General features: G+C 42.6%; 1 protein-coding gene across 2 annotated transcripts in view; it reads right to left on the bottom strand.

Annotated features, from left to right (window-relative positions):
* Positions 1-23,094, bottom strand: part of usp40 (ubiquitin specific peptidase 40) — a 149,338-nt gene that overhangs the window by 7,345 nt on the left and 118,899 nt on the right. For both annotated transcript variants that reach the window (XM_041200781.1, XM_041200780.1), the window contains exons 24-31: positions 22,027-22,101; positions 20,846-20,975; positions 14,860-14,954; positions 12,445-12,563; positions 11,362-11,427; positions 8,142-8,352; positions 4,888-4,983; positions 3,693-3,787 (exon numbers count right to left, since the gene is read on the bottom strand). In XM_041200781.1, the coding sequence (XP_041056715.1) occupies positions 3,693-3,787; positions 4,888-4,983; positions 8,142-8,352; positions 11,362-11,427; positions 12,445-12,563; positions 14,860-14,954; positions 20,846-20,975; positions 22,027-22,101 (887 nt within the window). The remainder of the gene's footprint in view (positions 1-3,692; positions 3,788-4,887; positions 4,984-8,141; positions 8,353-11,361; positions 11,428-12,444; positions 12,564-14,859; positions 14,955-20,845; positions 20,976-22,026; positions 22,102-23,094) is intronic.

Genomic DNA, 23,094 nt, shown 5'->3' with positions numbered 1-23,094 from the left:
GGTCTCTCCAAGGTAGAGGAAACCGCATTGGGAGCAACGAATGCAGTAGACTAAGTTGGGGGAAATGCAAGTGAAATGCTGCTTCACTTGAAAGGAGTGTTTGGGCCCTTGGACGGTGAGGAGAGAGGAAGTGAAGGGTCAGGTGTTGCATATTTGGCATATGCATGGGGAGGTGCAGTAGGTGGGGGTTGAGGAGTAGGGGGTGATGGAGGAGTGGACCAGGGTGTCACGGAGGGAACGATCCCAGGGAGGGTGAAGGGAAGATGTGTTTGGTGGTGGTATCATGCTGGAGTTGGCGGAAATGGCGGAGGATGATCCTTTGAATGCGGAGGCTGGTGGGGTGATAAGTGAGGACAAGGGGGACCCTATCATGTTTCTGGGTGGGAGGAGAAGGCGTGAGGGCAGATGCGCGGGAGATGGGCCGGACACAGTTAAGGGCCCTGTCAACTACCGTGGGTGGAAAACCTCGGTTAAGGAAGAAGGACATGTCAGAGGAACTGTTTTTGAAGGTAGCATCATCAGAACAGATGCACGGAGGCGAAGGAACTGAGAGAATGGGATGGAGTCCTTACAGGAAGCGGGGTGTGAGGAGCTGTAGTCGAGGTAGCTGTGGGAGTTGGTAGGCTTGTAATGGATATTGGTGGACAGTCTATCACCAGAAATTAAGAGAGGTCAAGAAAGGGAAGGGAAGTGTCAGAGATGGACCATGTGAAAATGATGGAGGGGTGGAGATTGGAAGCAAAATTAATAAATTTTTCCAAGTCCCGACGAGAGGATGAAGCAGCACCGAAGTAATCATCGATGCACCGGAGAAAGAGTTGTGGGAGGGGGCCGGAGTAGGACTGGAACAAGGAATGTTCCACATACCCCATAAAGAGACAGGCATAGCTGGGGCCCATGCGGGTACCCATAGCCACACCTTTTATTTGGAGGAAGTGAGAGGAGTTGAAGGAGAAATTGTTCAGTGTGAGAACAAGTTCAGCCAGACGGAAGAGAGTAGTGGTGGATGGGGATTGTTCGGGCCTCTGTTCGAGGAAGAAGCTGAGAGTCCTCAGACCATCCTGGTGGGGGATGGAGGTGTAGAGGGATTGGACGTCCATGGTGAGGAGGCGGCGATTGGGGCCAGGGAACTGGAAATTGTTGATGTGACGTTAAGGTGTCAAGAGGAATCACAGATGTAGGTGGGAAGGGACTGGACAAGGGGAGAGAGAAGGGAGTCAAGATAACGAGAAATGAGTTCCGTGGGGCAGGAACAGGCTGACACGATCAGTCTGCCGGGACAGTCCTGTTTGTGGATTTTGGGTAGGAAGATCTCTAGAGGAGATGAGGTCAGTGACAGTCCTGGAAACAATGGCTTGATGTTCAGTGGTGGGGTCATGGTCCAGGAAGAGGTAGGAGGAAGTGTCTGCAAGTTGACGCTCAGCCTCCGCGAGGTAGAGGTCAGTGCGCCAGACAACAACAGCACCACCCTTGTCAGCGGGTTTGATGACAATGTCAGGGTTGGACCTGAGAGAATGGAGTGCAGTAAGTTCAGAGAGACAGGTTAGAGTAGGTGAGAGGAGCGGAGAAATTGAGATGACTAATGTCACACCGACAGTTCTCAATGAAAAGATCAAGAGAAGGTAAGAATCCAGAGGGAGGAGTCCAGGTGGAGGGAGAATATTGGAGGTGGGTAAAAGGATGCGTTGAACAGGGAGAGGACTCCTGCCCAAAGGAGTGAGCCCGGAGACGAAGACGGCAGAAGAAGAGTTCAGCATCATGCCGAGCCCGAAATTCATTGAGGTGAGGGCGTAAGGGTATGAAACTAAGTCCTTTGCTGAGCACTGAACGTTCAGCGTCTGAGGGGGGAAGGTCAGGGGGTATAGTGAATACACGGTCGGGGCTCGGATTGGAAGATGGGGTAGGGACGGAGGGACGGGCAGGGGTGGAGGGTCCTGGATGGGTGTTGGTGTCGATGAGTTGTTGGAGCTTGCGTTCCTTAGCACTTGAGAGAAAGAGAAAAAGTTTCTTGTTGAGGTGTCGGATGAGACGAAGGATAAAATGAAACGGGGGCACGCGCAGCTTTGAAAAAGGGTGCTGCGGTTCTGCTGGAGGGAGAGGTCAAGTGTGTTCATATGGCAGCGCATGGCACTGAGTGTGGATCTCAGAATGCGGCGGGAACAGCAGTCCGAGAAACGTTTTATGTCCCAGAGATACCTGTAATCCTGGGTGGGTTCGAAACATGAGGGATGGAATTTCAGTTGAAATCCACGTTGGGTAAGCCGGAGACAGAGACAGTCACTGAGAAAGGAGATATGGCTGTGAAAGCGAGTTTTAGTAAACACCTTGTCAAACACCAGGAGAGAAATGGAAAGCAATGAAGGTGAACAAGGCAAGAGAGAGATTCGAAAATCCTGACGGAGAGTAGCCAAACTTCTTCAAGGTAGGCATTTCTTCAGGAGAAGTGGCAGTCAATTAAACACAGAGATAGAAACAAAAAACTGCGGATACTGGAAATCCAAAACAAAAACAGAAATACCTGTAAAAACTCAGCAGATCTGGCAGCATCGGCGAAGAAGAACAAAGTTGACGTTTCGAATCCTCATGACCCTTCAACAGAACTAAGTAAAAATAGATGACTCACTGTTTCCTATTACTCAGTCAATTCTGTATCCACATTGCTACTGTTCCTTTAATTCCATGAGCTATAACTTCCCACAAGTCTGTTCTGTGCCATTGTATCAAACGCTTTTTGGAAGTCCATGTACACCACATTAACAGCATTACCCTCACCAACTCTCTCTTAACAAAACTCCAGCAAATTAGTTCAACACTATTTTCCCTTAAGAAATCTATGCTGGCTCTTCCTAATCAACCCACATTTTTCCATGTGATTATTAATTCTATGCCGGATAACTGTTTCTAGACAGGAGACAAAATCTAATTGCAAACTGCAGCAATATAGTTTGTTTCTCAACTGAGTGTTTCTACAGGACAGTTTAGACAAAATATAACTGCACATCACTCCAGGCTCCGTACTATTGGGAAATGCTCTGCTCTTAGGGGTACAAAAGAAGGACATCTGTTGCTAAATAGATAAAAGCAAAATACTGTGGATGCTGGAGATCTGAAAATCAAAACAGAAAATGCTGGAAAAACTCAGCAGGTCTGGCAGCATCTGTGGAGAGAGAAACAAAGCTAACATTTCAAGTCCAATATGACTTGAAGAGGAGTTTCAAAGAAGTCATATTGGACTCAAAATGTTAACTAAGTTTCTCTCCACAGATGCTGCCAGATCTGCTGAGTTCTTCCTGCATTTTCTGTTTTTATTGTTGATAAATAGATTTGGGTAGTGAGCTGTTAGGAAGGACTAAAGGTATTAAAGGGTATTTATACTGGGGAAAAAGTGGCTTTGAGATGGCCTTATTAATTGCTTTAAGGGAACAGATAAACTGGATCACCAGCATGTCAGCCCCTTGCAGCAAATGCAAACACAGCATTACTTCCAAAGAGAGTTTATTACAATCCTATTGTATAGACCATTGGATCAGTCAAAATGGCATGAAATTCATGCCATGATTCAGACATGATTCAGTTTGAGCCCTGAAAGAGAAATCTATTTTAACAAATTTTAATAAGAGCAGATAGGCTCTTGTGGAAATTATAGCGGAAGGGGTTTAGTCCATGGGCAGAAATCTTAGCAAATAAGTTACCGTTTGTCTTTATTATTGCCTTCGAGTCTGAGCTTTTCTTTCCCAATGTCATCGGCCATGGTGCTGAAGTCTTTATTCTTGTCAATTAACAGATTCTGTACGAATAAAATGTTTAAAATTATCCAATGAAGTTTAAGTAGGTGAGTTCCTCCAATGTAATCTGATCAATTCTCATTTTATCCTTGAACACTTGGTCCTTCATTTCCCCTTTTGGGTTCAGAGAGGCATTCGAGAATTCCCTTCATCTCACCCAAGTTACTGAAATGGGTTTATACACAACTCATCACGGAGTAATGTGGACAAATGTGAACTCGTTAATTTTGGCAGGAAGAATAAAAAAGCTTACTATCTAAATGGTGAGAGATTGCAGAGCTCTCAGATTCAGAGGGATTTGGGTGTCCTAGAGCATGAATCACAAAAAGTTAGTGCGCAGCTACAGCAGGTAATTAGGAAAGCTAATACAATGCTATCATTTATCGTGAGGGGAATTGATTACAAAAGTAGTGAGGTTATGCTTCAGTGTACATGTGGTGAGACCACATCTGGAGTAGCATACACAGTATTGGTCTCCATGCTTAAATATGTAAATATATTAGAAGCAGTTCAGAAAAGGTTTACTAGACAAATACCAGGAACGGATGGGTTGTCTTATGAGGAAAGGCTGGACAGTTAAGCTTGTATCCATTGGAATTTAGAAGAGTAAGAGGCAACTTAACTGAAAACTTTAAGGTCCTGAGGGGTCTTCACAGGATAGATGTGGAGAGGGTGTTTCCTCTTGTGGGAGAATCTCGAACTAGGGGTCACTGTTTAAAAATAATGGGTCACTCATTTAAGGCAGAGATGAGAAATTTGTTCTCTTGGACAGTTGAGTGTCTTTGAAACGCTCTTCGTCAAAAGACGGTAGAAACAGAGGAATGGAATTCAAATGCAGACAAGTTATTGTTAGACTTTAAAGATCAGATGTGATAGGATTCCGGCCTTTGTATTACAAAAATGATGTAGAACCACTGGAGAAAAGATTTACAAGAACGATATCAGAACCAAAAGGTTACGACTATCAGGAAGGACTGCACAGGCTGGTGCTCTTTTCATGGATGGAGCATGATCGATGGCATACACCTGTTTCTCTGCCGTAAAATTCAACATGAGAAAGAGTATCAATGAGGAAACAAATGTTGGGCAACTTCAGGCTTACCTTAACACCAATGATATCTCCGTCTTTCAGATAATAAGGTGCTCCCTGGAGGCTCTGCAGTTTCTTTTTCTTCTTCTTCTTTGAAACTTGTTGGCTCTAAAGAGAAAATATGAGATTTTAACTGCAAGACAGGTTAAGGCATGAGGTGCTCAAGCTCCAGCACAGCAACCCATGAGGTTTACTTCGACGAGGTCAATAGTACTTCAAAACAGTGAGGCTAAAATGAGAGTTCACCCTGGTGTACTGGGCCAATATTTATCACCCGACCACCACCACAAAAATAGATTATCTGGTCATCATCACATTGTTGTTTGTGTACCTTGCTGTGTGCAAGTTAGCTGCCGTGTTTCCTACATTACAACAGTGACGACATTTCAAAAGTACTTCATTGGCTGTAAAATGTTTTGGGGCATCCTGAGGTCATGAAAAGCACTATATAAATCCAAGTTTTTCTCCTCTTTAAGATCAAAGGCTTTGAATAAATACTTCATCAGGGAAAAAACAAAATCGGTTTACAGCATTTCAAAACATGGGGCTTTTGATGCTGTATGTTTGCTAAGATCAGAGGAGAGGTGGAATAGCTCCCCTCTTTCCCCACTCTTTGTTTGACTGCGACAGGTTTTTTTTTTAAAAAAGATATGCTTGCCAATCAGTGAGTGTTTAACTGTTTATGTGTTGTGACAGTAAAATACATAAGCAGACAGGTTTTCTTGAGTTTCTTTTTGAAAAGAGGATAGCTTTTATTACACTTAAGCTGGTCTACGAAAAATAATAAAAACGCTCCAACTTTCACACAGGCACTCAAGTTCACGCATACAAAAAGTAGTTTACAAAGTAGGAGGACAGATTAAGTGATATTTTAAAAATCCAATAAATATTAGAGTGGGACGGTTATTGCAGGTTGATGACTTGTGTGAATCCAGGCTGAGCTCTTCGATCCTTCTGTTTTCGGCATCGAGGCAGTTTATAGATGTGATGGATGAGTTTTCTGTTCTTCTGGAGATGGCAGCTGCTGGGCTGAGTTCTTTAAAAATTTCTCTGCCTACAGTGGCGTGGATAGTCAAAAATAGCAGATAGGGTTTAAACTTGTAAAAATAGGTGGAGAGGGATAGAGACCCACACAGGGATCTTCTATGCTGTTCACTTCCATACTGGCTTGTTTCTCCCTGGTGCTTGGAGTAAGAAAGATTAGTTATCTGAAATCAGTTTAAACCATTGCTATACAATGGGGAATGGATAGTGGTTACTCACACCTACTTAAGATAAACTGGTTTCTCTACGGATCTCTTTAAGTTCTGAGTTCTGGTACAGAGAGTCTGGGAATGCATGGATTTTGAGCTTTGTTAAGTTCATAGACAATAGAGGATGAGAATAGAAGGTACGATGGTTTTGGCTCAGCATGTCCATTCAGGGAAAGCAGCCACCCAGGTTAAATTAATTAAGAGCTTTCTGGAGACTTGAGGTAAATGAGTCTCATAAGTCATCTGACTTTCGACAGCCATATTAACCACTTGCTGTTTTAGTACTTTTAAAATGTAGTCAGCGATTTTCTGCTAGTAAGTGCATAAAGTAATTTTTTAAAAGTATGGCTTCGTAACAATATTCTATCTCAAACAAAACACCCTTGTAAAGTACTTGCATAATCACAGTGCATCAATAAACTGTCAGCTTCTTCACAGCGATGACATTGGAGAGTTCTCAGTTGCTCTCTGAAGTCAGACACTGATTCTATGAAGCTGTAAAACAACAGAAGTACAAGGTACTGAAATAACAGTAGCAGGGACGAGAACTGAATAAAGTTGTAACGGGCTCCGATTTAACTGCACCATGGAACAATGGAAAGTATTCTGATTCTCATTGCTGCTTATGCTCAATCCCATAGGTGGGGGACAGGAAGACCCATTATTAGCTGTACCGAAGATTGGTTTCCCCAAACGGACAGCTAGGTAAAAGATGAAGGTTGTATTTTATTGGGTTTTTAAACTGCAGAGTAATGGGACAACTGCAGGAAATGAGATGCAAGACATCATAAGTAAGCCCAACTGCCCTCCATAGCAGCCAGTTGATACCTTGCAATCAAATACAGCACTTGTGTCATAATGTTCCTGTATGATACTTACTGTGGATGTTAAGCTACCTTACATAGTAATGAAACAAACTGCAGCTCCAAGTCAAACACAGCTTGAGTACCTAAGTACTGCTTTCCCAACCACAATGAGAACATAACCGACTTAGCAGAAATTTGTATTCAAATGGCATCTTTTACACAACTAAAGTGTCCCAAAATACTTCAATGACAGAACGGTCATCATCGAGCAGGAAGAAATATGGGGAAGAAAGATGAGCAATATTAAAAGGTAAGTTTTCCCTGCTTTCAAATGCCCAAAAAGAGGTAAGAAGTGAACATGAGATGGCAAGGGATTGATGGCTGGCCTTTATCACTGACGACAGGCCTAGGGGAAGGGAAGCCAAAATATACACTCTTTTAAGAGCCGGAACAGCAGTTTGTATGAATTGAAGATATTGAGCCAGGTGAAATTGGTCAGGACAGGGGTAAAGCAGGTGGGTGGCCAGGGTACAGCCGTGGAGGTGGCAACTGATGTAAAGCAGGTAAGCCTGGTAAGGAGAGGGTTAGAGAAGTAGAAGATTGAGATTATTAAAAGGTGTAAATGAGAGCTCAGCATCACAGAGGTTGTAGTACGCAGGAAATGGGCAACCTTGCATAGAATTTTTTGGGTAATGTATCAGAGAGGGTGTTTGGAGCTTGGTTCAATAGAATGCTGAAGTTGGCACACCTGTTGATTCAGACTGAGCAGGGCAGCCAGGGAAAGAAGCAGCACCAAATCCAAGGCAAAATTTTTGGAAGGAGCATGACAAACTGCATTTGACTTCAAAATGTTCTGGCCGATGCAGAACTTGATATTCAATATCACGCACAGAGATGGAGGCAGAGAAACGACGTTTTATATCACTGGTGTGTATCTAAATGTCAACCCAATGCTTTGAGGATGAATTTACTAAGCAAATAGAAATGGGCTGAGGATGGAGCCTTGGGGAGTGCCAGAGAATACTGAATAGATGCTGGAGAAGTTATTTGCATTCAATTTCCAGCATGAGACACAAGTGAACCATTACTCATTATTTAGCATGCTAGGCACATAAGTCTTACCAGGTATAAGAGAATTGTTTTATTGGGCCAAGTTCACACTCTGCATTCTAAAGAGCCATAATAGTACTGTTGAATTGTTTCTCACCCAGCTGGTCATAGGCATCCACTCAAACTGATCTGGAAAGTATTTGGCAATTTCAATCTGCTCTGGTGGCAATGAGTAGTGCTGTACAATTTTCTGTTTAAGGGCTCGAGCCGTGCATTCCTTGGAGGTGTCCCAAACAAATTCCTCCGCTGGGTAATACGACCTTTCGCCAGGCACTGCCATCTGCAGCCGCAGCAAAAACTCTGTGGACCTGAACAAAAGATAATTTCAAGTGCATTTACATAAAAGATATTGGACCCCCTGCTGTTACTGCAAACACTAGATGCATAAACTATTTTTTTTTTAATTCACTCTTGAGAAATAGGCATTGCTGACATTTATTGACCACTCCTTACTGTCCTCGAGAAGGAAGCAGTGAACCACTGTACTGAACAGCTGCAGGCAGTACGACAAAGGTGGTCTCACAGTGTTTCCAAATAGGAAATTCTAGGATTTTGACCCAGCGATGAAGAAGTAATAGTGATATATGTCTATGTTATGATCCCCAGCTGAGATTACCCCTGGACAAACCTGATCCCAGGGTGGAATCCAGCCTGATAGATCCTAACTTATAATTGTTTGTTTAAATATGTGGAGAGTAGCTACTGAACAGAATCACAGGAATCAGCTGGTGTACTTTCTACAAAAGAATAAGACAATTATTCAACAAGAAAAGATGAACTGTATTACAATACTCCTTCACCCACAACTACACCTTTACAGATATATATAGATTTGTAAGGATAACACAAATCACAAAAGCTATCTTATACTTTAAGGTACACAGTAAGTGCCCAGTCCATATAAATCTATGGCACTCTGTGGTCAGACACACCGCACTCTGACTTAAGTGACAGATACACCTCAACCAGATGCTGTGGATCACTCCTCAACTCTCCCCAGGCGCTTTTCAAACCATGAGCCAACCGGTCAACACTAAATTCCGTCCTTCACACAAGGGTTTCCAATCTTCACTCTCCAACGCCTTGCTTTGGAATCTTCTCCCAAACCAATGCTTTCTCTCGGATGCCTTCTGCAATGGTTCGCCTCCGGGGTTTTGAACTCTCCTTCTGATGTTCTTCTTCCCTGGGTCACCACATGCATTCAAGCTGTCTTCCACGCCCTCTCTCTCATTGTCTCAGCTGTCAACAGTACACCACTGCTTCACATGCCCACAGCAAACAGTTATAGACCTTCAGTTGTCTCTTTTTACCTTCTTGCAAGCTGTTCTCACTTTAAATCTGAAGCCTGGAGCTTTTTCTCTGTCCCTCACTCTTAACTTCACTTAACAGAGCCTTTTCCAGGTTCCTGTCCTTCCTTTGACTACAAGGTCTTCTTTGGACTTTCCCCTCTTCCACTCCTTGGATTTTTGGGGTTTTTCTTCACTTGGGACCATTTAGTTCTTTTGGGAAATCTGCAGCCCCCTCTACCAGTGTCCAGACTGTCTGGGGTCCTGGCTTCAACTGAACTTAAACTGCTGTTTCTTTAGTTCTGTGCATATATCTGTGGGAGGAACCTGCCTATCTACACCTCCCCCTCCAACCCCCCATTGCTAGCTACACCACTATTCTTTCTACTCGTGTGTTTACTTTTACTTTATTGGGGTCGTAAACGTCTCATTAGAAATGTAAGCAGCCTTTTAAAGTGAAACTAAACTTCCACTTGACCTTGCTTAACAGATACAGAAATACAAATGAAACCTAAACTTTAAAGCTAAAACTCATTCATAACATCCACAAATACAAGTATAACATACTTAAACAATCTCTATTTCCTAACAGTCTAAGTCAGGGTGATATACTGATTGACATTAATGGATCTAGAATTCTAAAACAGGGACTTCCAGAAACAATTTTCACCAGTTTAATCTTAGATTTTTGGATAGAGAATATTGGTTAAAAATATTGGTATGGCAAGATACAGTTAAGGAGCATGGCTTTTTTCTTCATTCATTCATGGGATGTGGGCGCTGCTGGCCAGTACAGAATTTATTGCCCATCCCTAATTGCCCTTGTTCAGAGGGTATTTAAGAGTCAACCACATTGCTGTGGGTCTGGAGTCACATGTAGGCCAGACCAGGTAAGGATGACTTTTTCCTTCCCTAAAGGACATTAGTGAACCAGATGGGTTTTTACATCAATCGACAATGGTTTCATGGTCATCATTAGACTTCTAATTCCAGATTTTTATTGAATTCAAATTCCACCATCTGCTGTGGTGTGATCTGAACCCAGATCCCCAGAGAATTACCTTGGGTCTCTGGATTATTAGTCCAGCGACAGTACCACTACACCACCACCTCCCCCTTTCTCCTCCTCCAAAATATTCTTCTGGAGGCAGCTACAAGAATAAACAGAACTGCCTGGTATATTAGCTGTCTTTTGGATAAGATGATAAATCAAGGACCCATCTGCCTGCTCAGGTGGATGTAAAAAAATAGTTCAAAGACCAGGTGAATTAACCCTAGTATCCTGCCCAGTTTTTAATCCCTCAAACAACAAAAAAAAAAAATAGCTGGTCATTATCCCTTTGCTGTTTGTACTAGCTTGCTGTGCGAGAAATTGGCTGTTGAGTTTTCTACATTATAACAGTGACTACACTCCAAAAGTATTTAATTGATTATAAAGTGCTTTGAGATGTCTGGTGGATATGAAAGGCGCTATATAAATGCAAGCCTTTCTTTTTTGAGGTGTCCAAACTAGAACCTGTGGGCCACATGCAGACAATCCTCCAGCACAAAAAACCTCAGGCAACTCAAATCTTACTTGTACTTATATTTCACGCTCACTGGTTTATCTTTTTCAATTTTGGAGACCTCGGTTTTTGGAAAGGGCTCCATTAGAGTGCAGTTGCCTCATGGCTGGATAAATTAAAATCAGGTCATCAAGTCCAGCTGGTTGCAATTTTTAAAAAGAAATCATGGGAATAGTGATTAAACTTTCTATACGGCCAGTTCTCCTGCTTTAACCCACCCTTTATTCATTTTCAGGAATACAGTACACTGTTAATAAAGTGAATTTAACCATTAGAAAGAAAAAGCAGCAGTTGGTATTTTTCTCTGTGCAGAAACATGCTCTTCAGAGAATAAAAGTGGTCTCTGTTCACTAAATCAAAGAATGTGGTGGAGATGATGAATCTTTGCAACGACAATCCAGGTCTATCAGCAATGAAACATCCCACTGCAAGCATTGGGCTGAAACAATACAATGAACATACTTACAATAGATGCTCTTCTGCCTGCAGTGGTTGAATTCCAATCTCTGCACTGGCCCCCAGCTTGAATTTGCTGCAGAGACAAAAAGAATAAAATTCAGGATGGAGGCTGAGTTTCTCACTTTAACAAATCTCATCATATGGATTCATCCAGTGCACATATAGAATGTAAGGGGGCAGAGTGCAGAATATCAGCAGGACACAAGAAATGGTGAGTGAGGCGAACAATGTGCAAAGACATAAAAACAAACACTTACAGCACTTACGGCACAGAAAGAGGCCATTCGGCCCATTGTATCCATGCTGCCAGGAAAGAGCTATTCAGTCTCATCCCACATTCCAGCTGTTGGTCATAGCCCTATAAGTTTGCGGTATCTCAAGTGCAGTTCCAAGTGTTTTGTGAACGTGATGAGGGCTTCTGCTTCTATCACTTAATCAGGCAGAGAGTTCCAGATCCCCACCAACTAAGTGAAAAAATCTCCTCAATTCCCCTCTAATCCTACCAACAATTACTTTGAATATCACCCCCGGTTATTGACCTCTCCCTGCCAACAGAAATCGTAGGTATATCTCTAAGTTCTCCAGCCCCCATGAAACCAATCATCCAAGCTTGGACATGTATGCAGTTTCTTCATTGTTGCTGGGTAAATATCTTTGAAATCCCTACTTAACATTACCATAGCAGCACCTTTACCACAAGGACCACAACAATTCATGGAGAAGGCTTGCCAATTCTCAGACAGCTAGAGATGGGCAATAATGCAGTCACATATAGATAATGAATAATAAACACATTTCCCAATATCAGAAATTAAGATCCTATTTAGGGAGAATCTTCTGGCATAAAACTTCTGGCATAAAACAAGTTCAAATACTAATCGCCCTGCCTGTGTTATTATGAGAGCATTATAATCTACAGAACAGTTTCACCATCCACTTTAGTGTGCAAGTACAAATGAGCAAGCTTATTCATGTTGGTGTAAAATGCAAGCCAGGCAATCAATGTGCTGAACTCCTGCCACAAGGTTTGAACAAGTTTAGTGTAATTGCCAGGAGATATTTACCCGAGTGTCCACCTGCTGGTACTTACCTGAGCTGCTGCTGCTGGTTCCGTAGGATCTTGACAGGGCATTTATTCTCCACCAGCCAGACTCTTAGGAATTCCACTGAAGGGACAGAGGGATCCTGCAGCACAGGCAAGGTCAAAACCTGCAAAAGGAAAACAGTAAGCTAAAAAGATTGGTGTGTGCTGTACACAGAGTCAGCAGCATGATTCACCATATATATTCATTCTTTTTGCTTCATATATAAATGTAAGTCTGCACCTTTCTGTAGTTTTTCTTTTTTAAAATTCAACGTTTGTGCTTGTTTTTGCTATGTGCACCCCTTTGGTAAGGACTATACTGGTGGGGAATAGCACTTTTAGTCCAGTGGCAGTCTCAGTTTTCCTAAATGAGTTGCAGCAGTAAAACAGCAGTAGTGACGGACTTCAGAAAATGTGGTTCATTAAAGTGCGTAAACTTTGACCTCAAGAAGCAATTTTCATCTCATTTTCCCATAATTGTGAGATTCTAGCACCCACAATCCAGAACAGCAGCAGTTCCCAGCAACATGGAAAGTGAGAGGTTGCAGTAGAGAAGGATTATAACTTTAAATGAGGGCTTTTATTGGCACTGTGAATGTCGAGACAACCCTGCCATCACTTCATTTGGGAAGAAGATAAATGCTGAGAATTACTGGCACCATGTTCTTGTAAGATGGGATTTACAGCTGAGAGAGATTTTGACTGGGCAGAAACGTTTAAAGGAATGGAATGGTGGGAGATAAGGCTAGGAGGAGTTTGTCCGCTTTGAAATATTTTTTTAAAATGTCATCAGTCCAAGAGATGCCAGTGATGCAGAAACTGAACGAGGGAGTGAAAAACAGTAATGAATTTGAGCTGTCTATATCACATCAGCTAAACAGGGAGTTGAGAAGAACAGAAGCACGAAGTAAATTCTCAAAGCAAGCAGAGGGAAAAGTTAACGGTGGGAGAATGGTGAAGCAGAAAGCCCAAGGATGGAATGTATTAGATGTCACTTGTGGCATGGTATTGGAATACTGATGTGCGTGTGTGCAAATATAATTTGTTGTGTGTGAAGCTAGTAGCGTGCAGAAGAGCACAGCAAATTTGCACTCAAGGTGGCGACTGTAAGAATGTGGGTGTTTGAGGGTTTTGTGAGGGATTAGGCATTGCAAGAGTTAATCAACCTAAACTTTCTTCCAAAGGCTTAGTTCTGAATAAACATACTCCCTTGAACTTTCTGCTGATTGCAGGTTCTCAACTGAGTCACAAGTGGCCTTGTTATTGCAACACACTAATTATTGATAGAAAATTGAGGAAAAAGAAAATCTATTGTTTTTACTTCATATCTGTGACTATGGGAATGAATTGCAAATCGTTGAAACAGAACCAACTATAAATCCCTTTTCCTAATTTGCAGCATTATGCTTTTGCTAGTCAGCAGTTATGTAGAGTATCCCCTCTACAGACTTATTGGTAGATTAATCACAAACTCAGCAAATGAGAGGCTATCCCTTGGCTTCAGGGGCTTGTATTCGCTAAATAAATAGATAGCTCATATTTTAATATTAAATCTGTCAGCTTATAGTTTCCATTAATTTAATTATTTTATTAATTAAGTTTTATTTCTCTTTTGTCAGAATTAAAAAAAATGTTAAAAACTAAGTTTTAATTAGTTAGAACTCATTGACCTCAAGGTCCTGGGCTATATCATCACCCTGGAAACAGAAAATGCTTCTACTAAGGCTAAAAGGCAGGTAAGGGAAGCCCAAGGTATGTGCCTGGATTCAGAGCTTGTGATACCAATTATTGGGTAGAACGGGGTACAGAAAGTGCATCATTGGATGGATTTTCTATATTCTGATTACAGCCACAATGCACCGGTGGTGGGCAGGTTTGATGTTTAAAGTGGTGGTTTGAGCTGCTGATTAAGCAGACTGTTACAGCATGGGATTGTACCAATTGTCAGCTCAAGATGACCACACTTGGGATGTGTTTGAGGAACCGACATCCTGGTCACATCTCTGCAGGATGAAAGAAGGTGTGTTTAATCCATTAAGCTTCTTACTCGGTGCTTGAAAACATCAGTACCTCCAAGTCATACATGGTCATGTATTTCTGTTCCTTCATCGTTGTGGGTCAAAATTTTGGAACACCTCACTTAACAACAGTTTGGGAGCACCTTCACCACACAGGCTTCAGTGATTCAAGGTGGCAGCTCACCACCACCTTCTCAAGGGCAACCATGGATGGGCAATAAATTCTGGCCCTGCCAATGATGTCCATAACCCAAGAGTATATTAAAAAATATATAAATCTCTGCTAATTAAATGGAGGATCTGCTGATAGGCATCCAAAGCTCTACAAACTGAAAAGGGTACAGACCTCTTCAAACAGTGTGCAGGAGAATCAAAGGGGAATAAAATTAGTGAGTTAACCTACCTGAGTTTTTAAATCCTCCAGACTAGCTTCCCCGGATATCTCAATATTACCCATGTACTTGAGCTCAGTGCCCATATACTGTTGTAATGAAAAATCTGCAACACAACACATGGATAAATCAGAATTGCCCAAACACAATTTTGTACAGCTAACTCTTGCTGCTGATCATGTATTAAACAGTCAAATAAAAGAAATTACATCATACAAGGCATATTGGACAATGACTTACCCATTCATAGTAGTGACAGACAATAATAGCGTAGAGCTGTTAAGAAATTGCTGAAGAAAAGATGCTGTGAAGCTTTTCGTTTTACACTCATTAGGACAGATGTAAGAATGCCAACTTTCAAAGGGAATAAAAATTTATACTGCAAGAGAAGAGTGCTGATTGGTTGGCAAGTGGACTCTGGTTGAGGTGTTGCCACGGAGAATGCACCTGGTAACATTTATCCCCCAAGCTTTTGTTTAATTAGAAAATGTGCAATGCCTGGACATTTTCTGTTTACAGAGGACAAACTTTTCACGCAGCAAATGGTTAACTAGTAGAAGACAGAGTTGGGATAAGGGGGCATTTTCAGGATGGCAACCTGTAAATAGTGGAGTGCTACAGGGATTAGTGCTGGGGCCTCAATTATTTACAATATATATTAATGACTCAGATGAGGGAAGTGAATGTGCTACTGCCAAATTTGCGGATGATACAAAAATAGGTGGGAAGGCAAGTGGCGAGAATGACACAAGGAGTCTACAGAGAGATATAGACATGTTAAGTGAATGGACAAAAGCTTGGCAGATGCAATATAATGTGGGAAAATGTGAGGTTAGGCACTTTGGCAGGAAGAATAGAGGAGCTGAATATCATTTAAATGGGGAAAGACTGAAGAAAGCTGCAGCACAGAGAGATCTGGGAATCCTTGTGCATGAATCCCAAAAAGCTAACATACAAGTTCAGCAGGTAATAGGGAAGGTAAATGGAATGTTGGCCTTTATTTCAAAGGGAAAGGAGTATAAAAATAGGGGAGTCTTACTAAAACTATACAAGGCACTAGTTAGGCCTCACCTAGAATACTGTGAACAGTTATAGGTTATCTAAACTTAACTAAGGAAAGATGTACTGGCATTGGAGACAGTCCAGAGAAGGTTCACTAGGTTGATCCTGGGTATGGAGGGATTTTCTTCTGAGGAGAGGTTGAGTAGGTTGGGCCTGTACTCATTGGAGTTTAGAAGAATGAGAGACGACCTTATTGAAACAGATAAGATTCTTAGGGGGCTTGACAGGGTAGATGCTGAAAGGTTGTTTCCCCTTGTGGGAGAGTCTAGGACCAGAGGGCATAATCTCTGAGTAAGGAATCGCCCATTTAAAACAGGGGTGAGGAGGAATTTCTTCTCTCACAGGGTAGTTAATCTGTGGAATTCTTTACTGCAGAGGACTGTAGAGGCTGGGTCGTTAAGTATATTTCGAAGTGGAGGTAGACAGATTTTTAATTAGTAAGGGAATCAAGGGTTATGGGGAAAAGGCAGGAAAGTGGAGTTGAGGATTATCAGGTCAGCCATGATCTCACTGAATGGCAGAGCAGACTTGATGGGCCGAATAGCCTACTTGTGCTTCTACGTACGTCTTATGGTCTTAATGCCACTAAGTAAATTGCTTATTTGGAGAGCCAGTGCAAACACGATGGTTCAGCTGGCCTCCTTTTGTGCTGCAAAAATTCTGTGATTGTGTGCAAAAGGACCCTGCATAAGCTTCCAGCAAGCATAAGTGAGCCACATTGTGAGCCCGACTGATAATTTCAAACTGGTTGCTAGTGTAATTCTTTGCACGCTCGGGATTGTTCAGCAAGTGCTATCCAATTGTGGAATCACATATAATAATGGACAGTGTTCTGAGTTTTGCAAGCATGAGCTGGTTGAGTACAGTCAGTACTCTGCCTGTTGTGAACAGGCAAAGGGACATGCTGTTTGATACAATCCAGCAGTCACTGGGACGTATGGCCTACATACCTGGGATCACATTGGCACTGAAATTCATATACCACATTCTGCATTTGTGTGGTAGGCAGAAAATCTGTTCACAATTGGATAACACTTACTGAGCAATCCCAAGTGTGCTAAGAATTACACTGACAACCAATTTAAGATTATCAATTGCGCTCGCAATGTGGTTCACTTACGCTTATTAGAAGCTACATATATTCATATGCAGGGCCCTGTCCTCTCCAAACAAAAGAATATGTTTAGCCTTTCCACCTTTTTCATTAAACAAATGCATGGGGGACAACTGTTCCCTGGTACAACCCCCATGGCAACACCCTGACCAATCGGAGTCGGCTTGCCTTTTTTGAATTTAAACAAAAGCTTGGGGAAATAACTGTTCCCTGCAACGTTCTCCATGGCAACATCTTGACCAGAGTCCACTTGCCAACTAACCAGTACCCTTTCCTCCTGCAGCAAGGAGAAGATGATGGCATAGCGGTATTGTCACTGGACTGGTAATCCAGAGACCCAAGGTATTGCTCTAGGGACCCGGGTACAAATCCCACCATAGCAGATAGTGGAGTTTGAATTCAATAAATATCTGGAATTAAAAGTCTAATGATGACCATGAAACCATTACTGTAAAAACATATCTAGTTCGCTAATGCCCACATCTCCCTCAGCTGAAGAATCAGTACTCCTCCATGTTAAACAGTGACAGTGGCAAAGGCATAGAATGTATTCTGGGTGGGGGGCTTCAATGTCCATCACCAAGAGTGGCTTGGTGGCACCACAATAGACTGAGTTGGCTGAGTCCTAAAGGACATAGCTGCTAGACTGGGTCTGCAGAAGGTGGTGAAGAAACCAACAAGAGGGAGAAACATACTTGACCTCATCATCACCATCCTGCCTGCCCCAGATGTATCTGTCCCTGGCAGTATTGGTAGGAATGACCTTGTGGAGATGAAGTCCCTTCTTCACATGGAGGATACCAACCATCATGTTGTGTGGCATTACCACCACACTAAATGATTTTTAACAGATCTAGCAACTTAAGACTGGGCAATCATCAGGCGCTGTGGGCCATCAGCAGCAGCGTACTCAATCACAATTTGTAACCTCATGGCCTGGCATATCCCCCACTCTACCATTAGCACCAAGCCAGGGGATCAACTCTGGTTCAATGAAGAATGCAGGAGGGCATGCCAGGAGCAGCACCAAGCATACTTAAAAATGAGGTGTCAACCTGGTGAAGCTACAACACAGGGCGACTTGCATGCCAATCAGCATCAGCAGCAAGTGGTAAGACAGAGCTAAGCGACTCCTCAATCAATGGATCAGATCCAGTAGTGAATGGTGGTGGACAATGAAACAACTAATTGGAGGAGGAGGCTCCACAAATAGCTCCATCCTCAATGATGGGGCTGCCCAGCACATCAGTGCAAAAGATAAGGCTGTAGCATTTACAAGTATCTTCAACCAGAAGTGCCGAGCGAGTGATCCATCTCCGCCTCCTCTGGAGGTCCCCAACATCATAGATGCCAGTCTTCAGCCAAATCGATTCACTCCACTTGATAGCAAGAAACTGCTGAGGCACTGGGTGCTGCAAAGGCTATGGGCCCTGACAATATTCTGGCAATAGTACTGAAGACTTATGCTCCAAAGTTGCTGTGCCCCTAGCCAAGCTGTTCCAGTAAAGCTACAACATTAGCATCTACCCGGCAATGTGGAAAATTGCCCAGGTATGACCTGCAAACAAAAAGCAGGACAAAACCAACCCAGCCAATTACCGCCCCATCAGTCTCCTCTCAAACATCAATAAAGAGATGGAAGGGTTCATCAACAGTGCTATCAAATTGCACTTGCTTAGCAATGACCTGCTCACTGATACTGAGTTTGGGTTCGCCAAGGTCACTCAGCTGCTGACCTCATTGCAACCTTGGTTCAAGCATGGGCAAAAGAGCTAAACTTCAGAGGTGAAGGAGCCCTAGCAAAACTGGAGTCAATGGGAATCAGGGGGAAAACTCTCCGCTGGTTGGAGTCAACCCTATGAACAAAGAAAGGTGGTTGTGGTTGTTGGAGGTCAATCATCTTAGTTCCAGGACTGCAGCTGTTCCTCAGGGAACAGACCTAGGCCCAACCATCTTCAGCTGCTTCGTCAATGACATTCCATCCATCATTAGTTCAGAAGTGGGGATGTTCGTTGATGATTGCACAATGTCCAGTACCATTTGCAACTCCTCAGATACTGAGCAGTCCATGTCCAAATATAGCAAGGCCTGGACAATATGCAGGCTTGGGCTGGCAAGTGACAAGTAACATTCGCACTGCACAAGGCAATGACCATCTCCAACAAGAAAGAATCTAACCATCACCCCTTGACATTCAATGTCATTACCATCACTGAACCCCCCACATCAACATCCTGGGGGTTACCATTGACCAGAAACTGAACTGGACTAGCTATATCAATACTGTGGCTACAAGAGCAGGTAAGAGCCTAGGAACCTTGCAGCAAGGAACTCACCTCCTGACTCCCAAAGGCTCTCCACTATCTACAAGGCACAAGTCAAGGGTGTGATGGAATACTCTCCACTTGCCTGGATGAGTGCAGTTCCAACATTACTCAAGAAGCTTGACACCATCCAGGACAAAGCAAGCCGCTTGATTGGCACCCCTTCCACAAGCATTCACTCCCTCCACCACTGACGCACAGTGGCAGCAGTGTGTACCATCTACAAGGTGCACTGCACAAACTCACCAAGGCTCCTTAGGAAGCACCTTCCAAACTCATGACCACTACCATCTTAAAAGGACAAGGGCAGCAGATACATGGGAACACCACCCCTGGAAGTTCCCCTCCAAGCCGCTCAACATCCTGACTTGAAAATATATCACCATTCCTTCACTGTCGCTGGATCAAAATCCTGAAACTCCCTCTCTAACAGCATTGTGGGTGTACCTACACCACATGGACTACAGCAGTTCAAGATGGCAGCTCACCACCACCTTCTCAAGAGCAATGAGGTATGGGCAATAAATGGTAGCTTAGCCAGCGACACCCACATTCTGTAAATGAAAAAAGTATAAATTGTTTCCTCTGAAATCTGGCATTCTTGCATCTGTTCTGATGAGTGCAAGACAAAAAGCTTTGACAGCATGTCTCTTTTTTCAGCAATACTCAAGTTCCATTCTACCAAGTGACCATTAAGCAATTCTTCAGTTGGCAAGTTTGATCAGCCTGACCTTTGGTGGTGGGAAATGAGAAACTGTAGCTGGGTTTTTTTTAAATTTGCACTTGGCTGAAACCTAATTAGCAACTAGGTAATATAAGTGCTACATTAAATCAAATATTTGCCCCTGAGATAGATGCCTCTTCTATTCAGTTGAATGCAGAGGGAGGGGCAGTTTTTGGTACCTATTGAAAGTGTAGAGGACTTAGCCCCTTCACTGGGGAAAGGCCAGTGAACTGGTCCACCAGGTCTCTCAGCCAGCTTAGAATTTCTAGTGGTTTTGTTACAGATCATTGAGGCAGAAGCTTTGAAGTTGGCACATTGCAGTTACACAGGACATATATGTAAGTATGTTCAGCAAAAAGGAATGGGGAATAAACTGAAAAGAATGTCTGATGGGAATTAATATAAGAACAGAAGTAGGCCATTCTGTTCCACCAACGTTTTTGAATAATAGAGGTGTAATTACCCTAGTCAGTTGCAACACAGCTTTCCATCAGCTAATCGATAAGGGACATTGACAGCGGTGATGAACAAATCCATATCCCAAAACATTTCACACCCAGATGAAGTAGCTCCAACACAGAAATAAGATTTTCTTTTGCAATTGTAGATTCAAGAAAATGATTCAGTGCAGTGTTTTTTATATCTGTCTGCTCATAATTATTCTGAAGATTTCCAGAAAGTTCAGTCACACCAACACTCTGCTAGAACCACATTATATCCTGACTTGCAAACTATCACGGAACAACATAGTTTCGTCAACTTTGCTGACCTACCTCTAGCAGCAGACTCAATATTTAAAGCACAGAGCCTATCAGCAATGTTTTCCTGGTCCTCTTGAAAGCGTCCTCTGCTTCCTGAGTTCAGTGGAGGCTGATAGAGCCAGACAGGTAATATCAGGAATCCCTGTGAGAGATACACCAAGAAACTGAAAAAGCACAAAAAAGGACACAAAAGAGACTTTTATTTTTAATCTGGCTCTGGCAGTGAAAGCAGTTTACTGATCGTGTAGGCCAAATCATGAAACAGAAATCTATTCTTTCACTCATCGTATGGGTCTTTTTTGAGCAAGTATCAAGCAGGAAGTATAAAGATTATGGTGCTGGGATTTTCTCCCTGTAGCAGAGAAGGTTAAGTGGAAATTTAATAGAAGTGCTCATAATTATGAAAGGCCTTGATAGAGTAACTAAGGAGTTGATGTTTCCACTGAAGGCCAGTAACCAGAGGACACAGATTTAAGATAATTAGCAAAGGAATCAGATGGATGAGGAGATCTGGAATGCACTGTCTGAAAGGGTCATCGAAGCAGATTCCATAGGAACTTTCAAAAGGGAATTGAATATATTCTGGAGAAGAAAAATTGGCAGTGCAGTTTGGAAAGAGCAGAGCAGATGGCTCTTTCACAGAGCTGCAGACAAAGGTTCGATGGGCTGTATCAGAACAAATCAGGAGAGCATGAAAAACTAGATTTCCACTGAGTTTGCAGAGAAAAGGTAGCTTACTTCTGCCAGTGCCAATGGAACTTGCACATTGAGCATTGAAGGGATTACTGTAATGTAAAAGCACTTATGCAAAATCACTGTGACTTAGATAAAGACAAGGAGACAGGAAAAGGGTAGAAACGGAAATGAAATGCAGTAGGACAATAAAGAAGTAAATATTAACAAGTGAGGAATGAAGAAAGAGCTTACACAAATAGCAGAGTTATTAGAATGTCCAAAATCGTTTTAAAGCCAATTAAGTAATTTGGAAGTACAGTCAATGCTGTAATGTAGGGAAACACGACAATGAGATATGCAGCGGTTCAAAAATCACTGAAATAATTAGACTATTTAGCGGTATTGAATGCAAAAATTGAGCAAGTTCAAGGTTTGACGACCACTTTTTCATAGAAGTCTGAAGGAGTGGAATTTGTGGCAGGTTCTTCCAATTGGTTTAATTAGGGTGAGAATTTTACCTTTGGTGGAAGCCTTCCCTCCATGATGACCAGTGTCTCTCCATTGGTTATCTTCATGTCTGCCAATGTGGCTTCCTACAAACACCAACACAGAAAACAGTCATGTACAACCATAAGATTCCCTCCATTTTCTGCTATTTTCTCCCAATTCCTTCTCCTGAAACCACTGACTGCTGCTTAGGAATGAGCTCAACAAGTACCTGCATTCCACTCAACAGCCATTTTGTACACGAGCCTAGAAAATGATACTACTGTTGGCCAGGGATTGCAGCCAAACTGCTGACACATAGGCAAAAGCAAATTTTGAACTGAAGTAACCCGAGTTCAGTTGCTGGCCTGAGCTGGTTGGAACCGGTTTGAATTAGCTGAATTTCGTGAAAAACAAGGGAAATGTGATTAGACACAACCTTATTTAAAAAAGGAGTAATGAGGTAATGCTACCTAAGTTCTTGGGACAGAGCCAATAAGGAGAAGACATGGGCTAGACAAGCAAGCCTAAACCAACGGGAGAGAGACGGCACAGCTTGAAGAGATAAGATTCGGAATAAGAATGGAGAATCTCGGGCGTGGAGCCAGCTAAGACTCCAGAGACCAACCATCACAGAAATGGGAGAACCTATGTCAGCAATGTAGAGAAGATGTCGAAAGAGAGAGAGAACGGAACGCCTGGCCAGTGTCAGCACTCCTTTTCGGGTATTAGCTGTTATATTCTGTGACCACTCGAAGTGTCAGATAAATCTAGTGGGTGCGCGTTTAGATCCTAGTTTGGGTATAAAACTGTATAACCTGCTGCAAACTGCATGTCCATATCTAACCAGACGTATAAGCTATATGTAAACAATCTAACAACGTGAGTAAAGAGAATTGAGAGTTAAGAGAGAATTGACTCTTCTCTTTGTACTATGCCAACAACCGGTACCGGTGACCCCCGATCAACACTACTTAACTGCAGGAGTATCAAAATCAAGTTTGATCCTGTCATCTTCACATATCTACTTTCCAGCAGAAGTTACAATCATGGAACTCAAGGCCAATACCATGTGCATGAAGAATAAAGTCTGCACTCTT

Source organism: Carcharodon carcharias, chromosome 12 (genome assembly GCF_017639515.1).
Source record: "Carcharodon carcharias isolate sCarCar2 chromosome 12, sCarCar2.pri, whole genome shotgun sequence".
In the NCBI taxonomy this organism is placed as follows: Eukaryota; Metazoa; Chordata; class Chondrichthyes; order Lamniformes; family Lamnidae; genus Carcharodon; species Carcharodon carcharias.
This window is presented reverse-complemented; position numbering and strand designations above follow the sequence as displayed.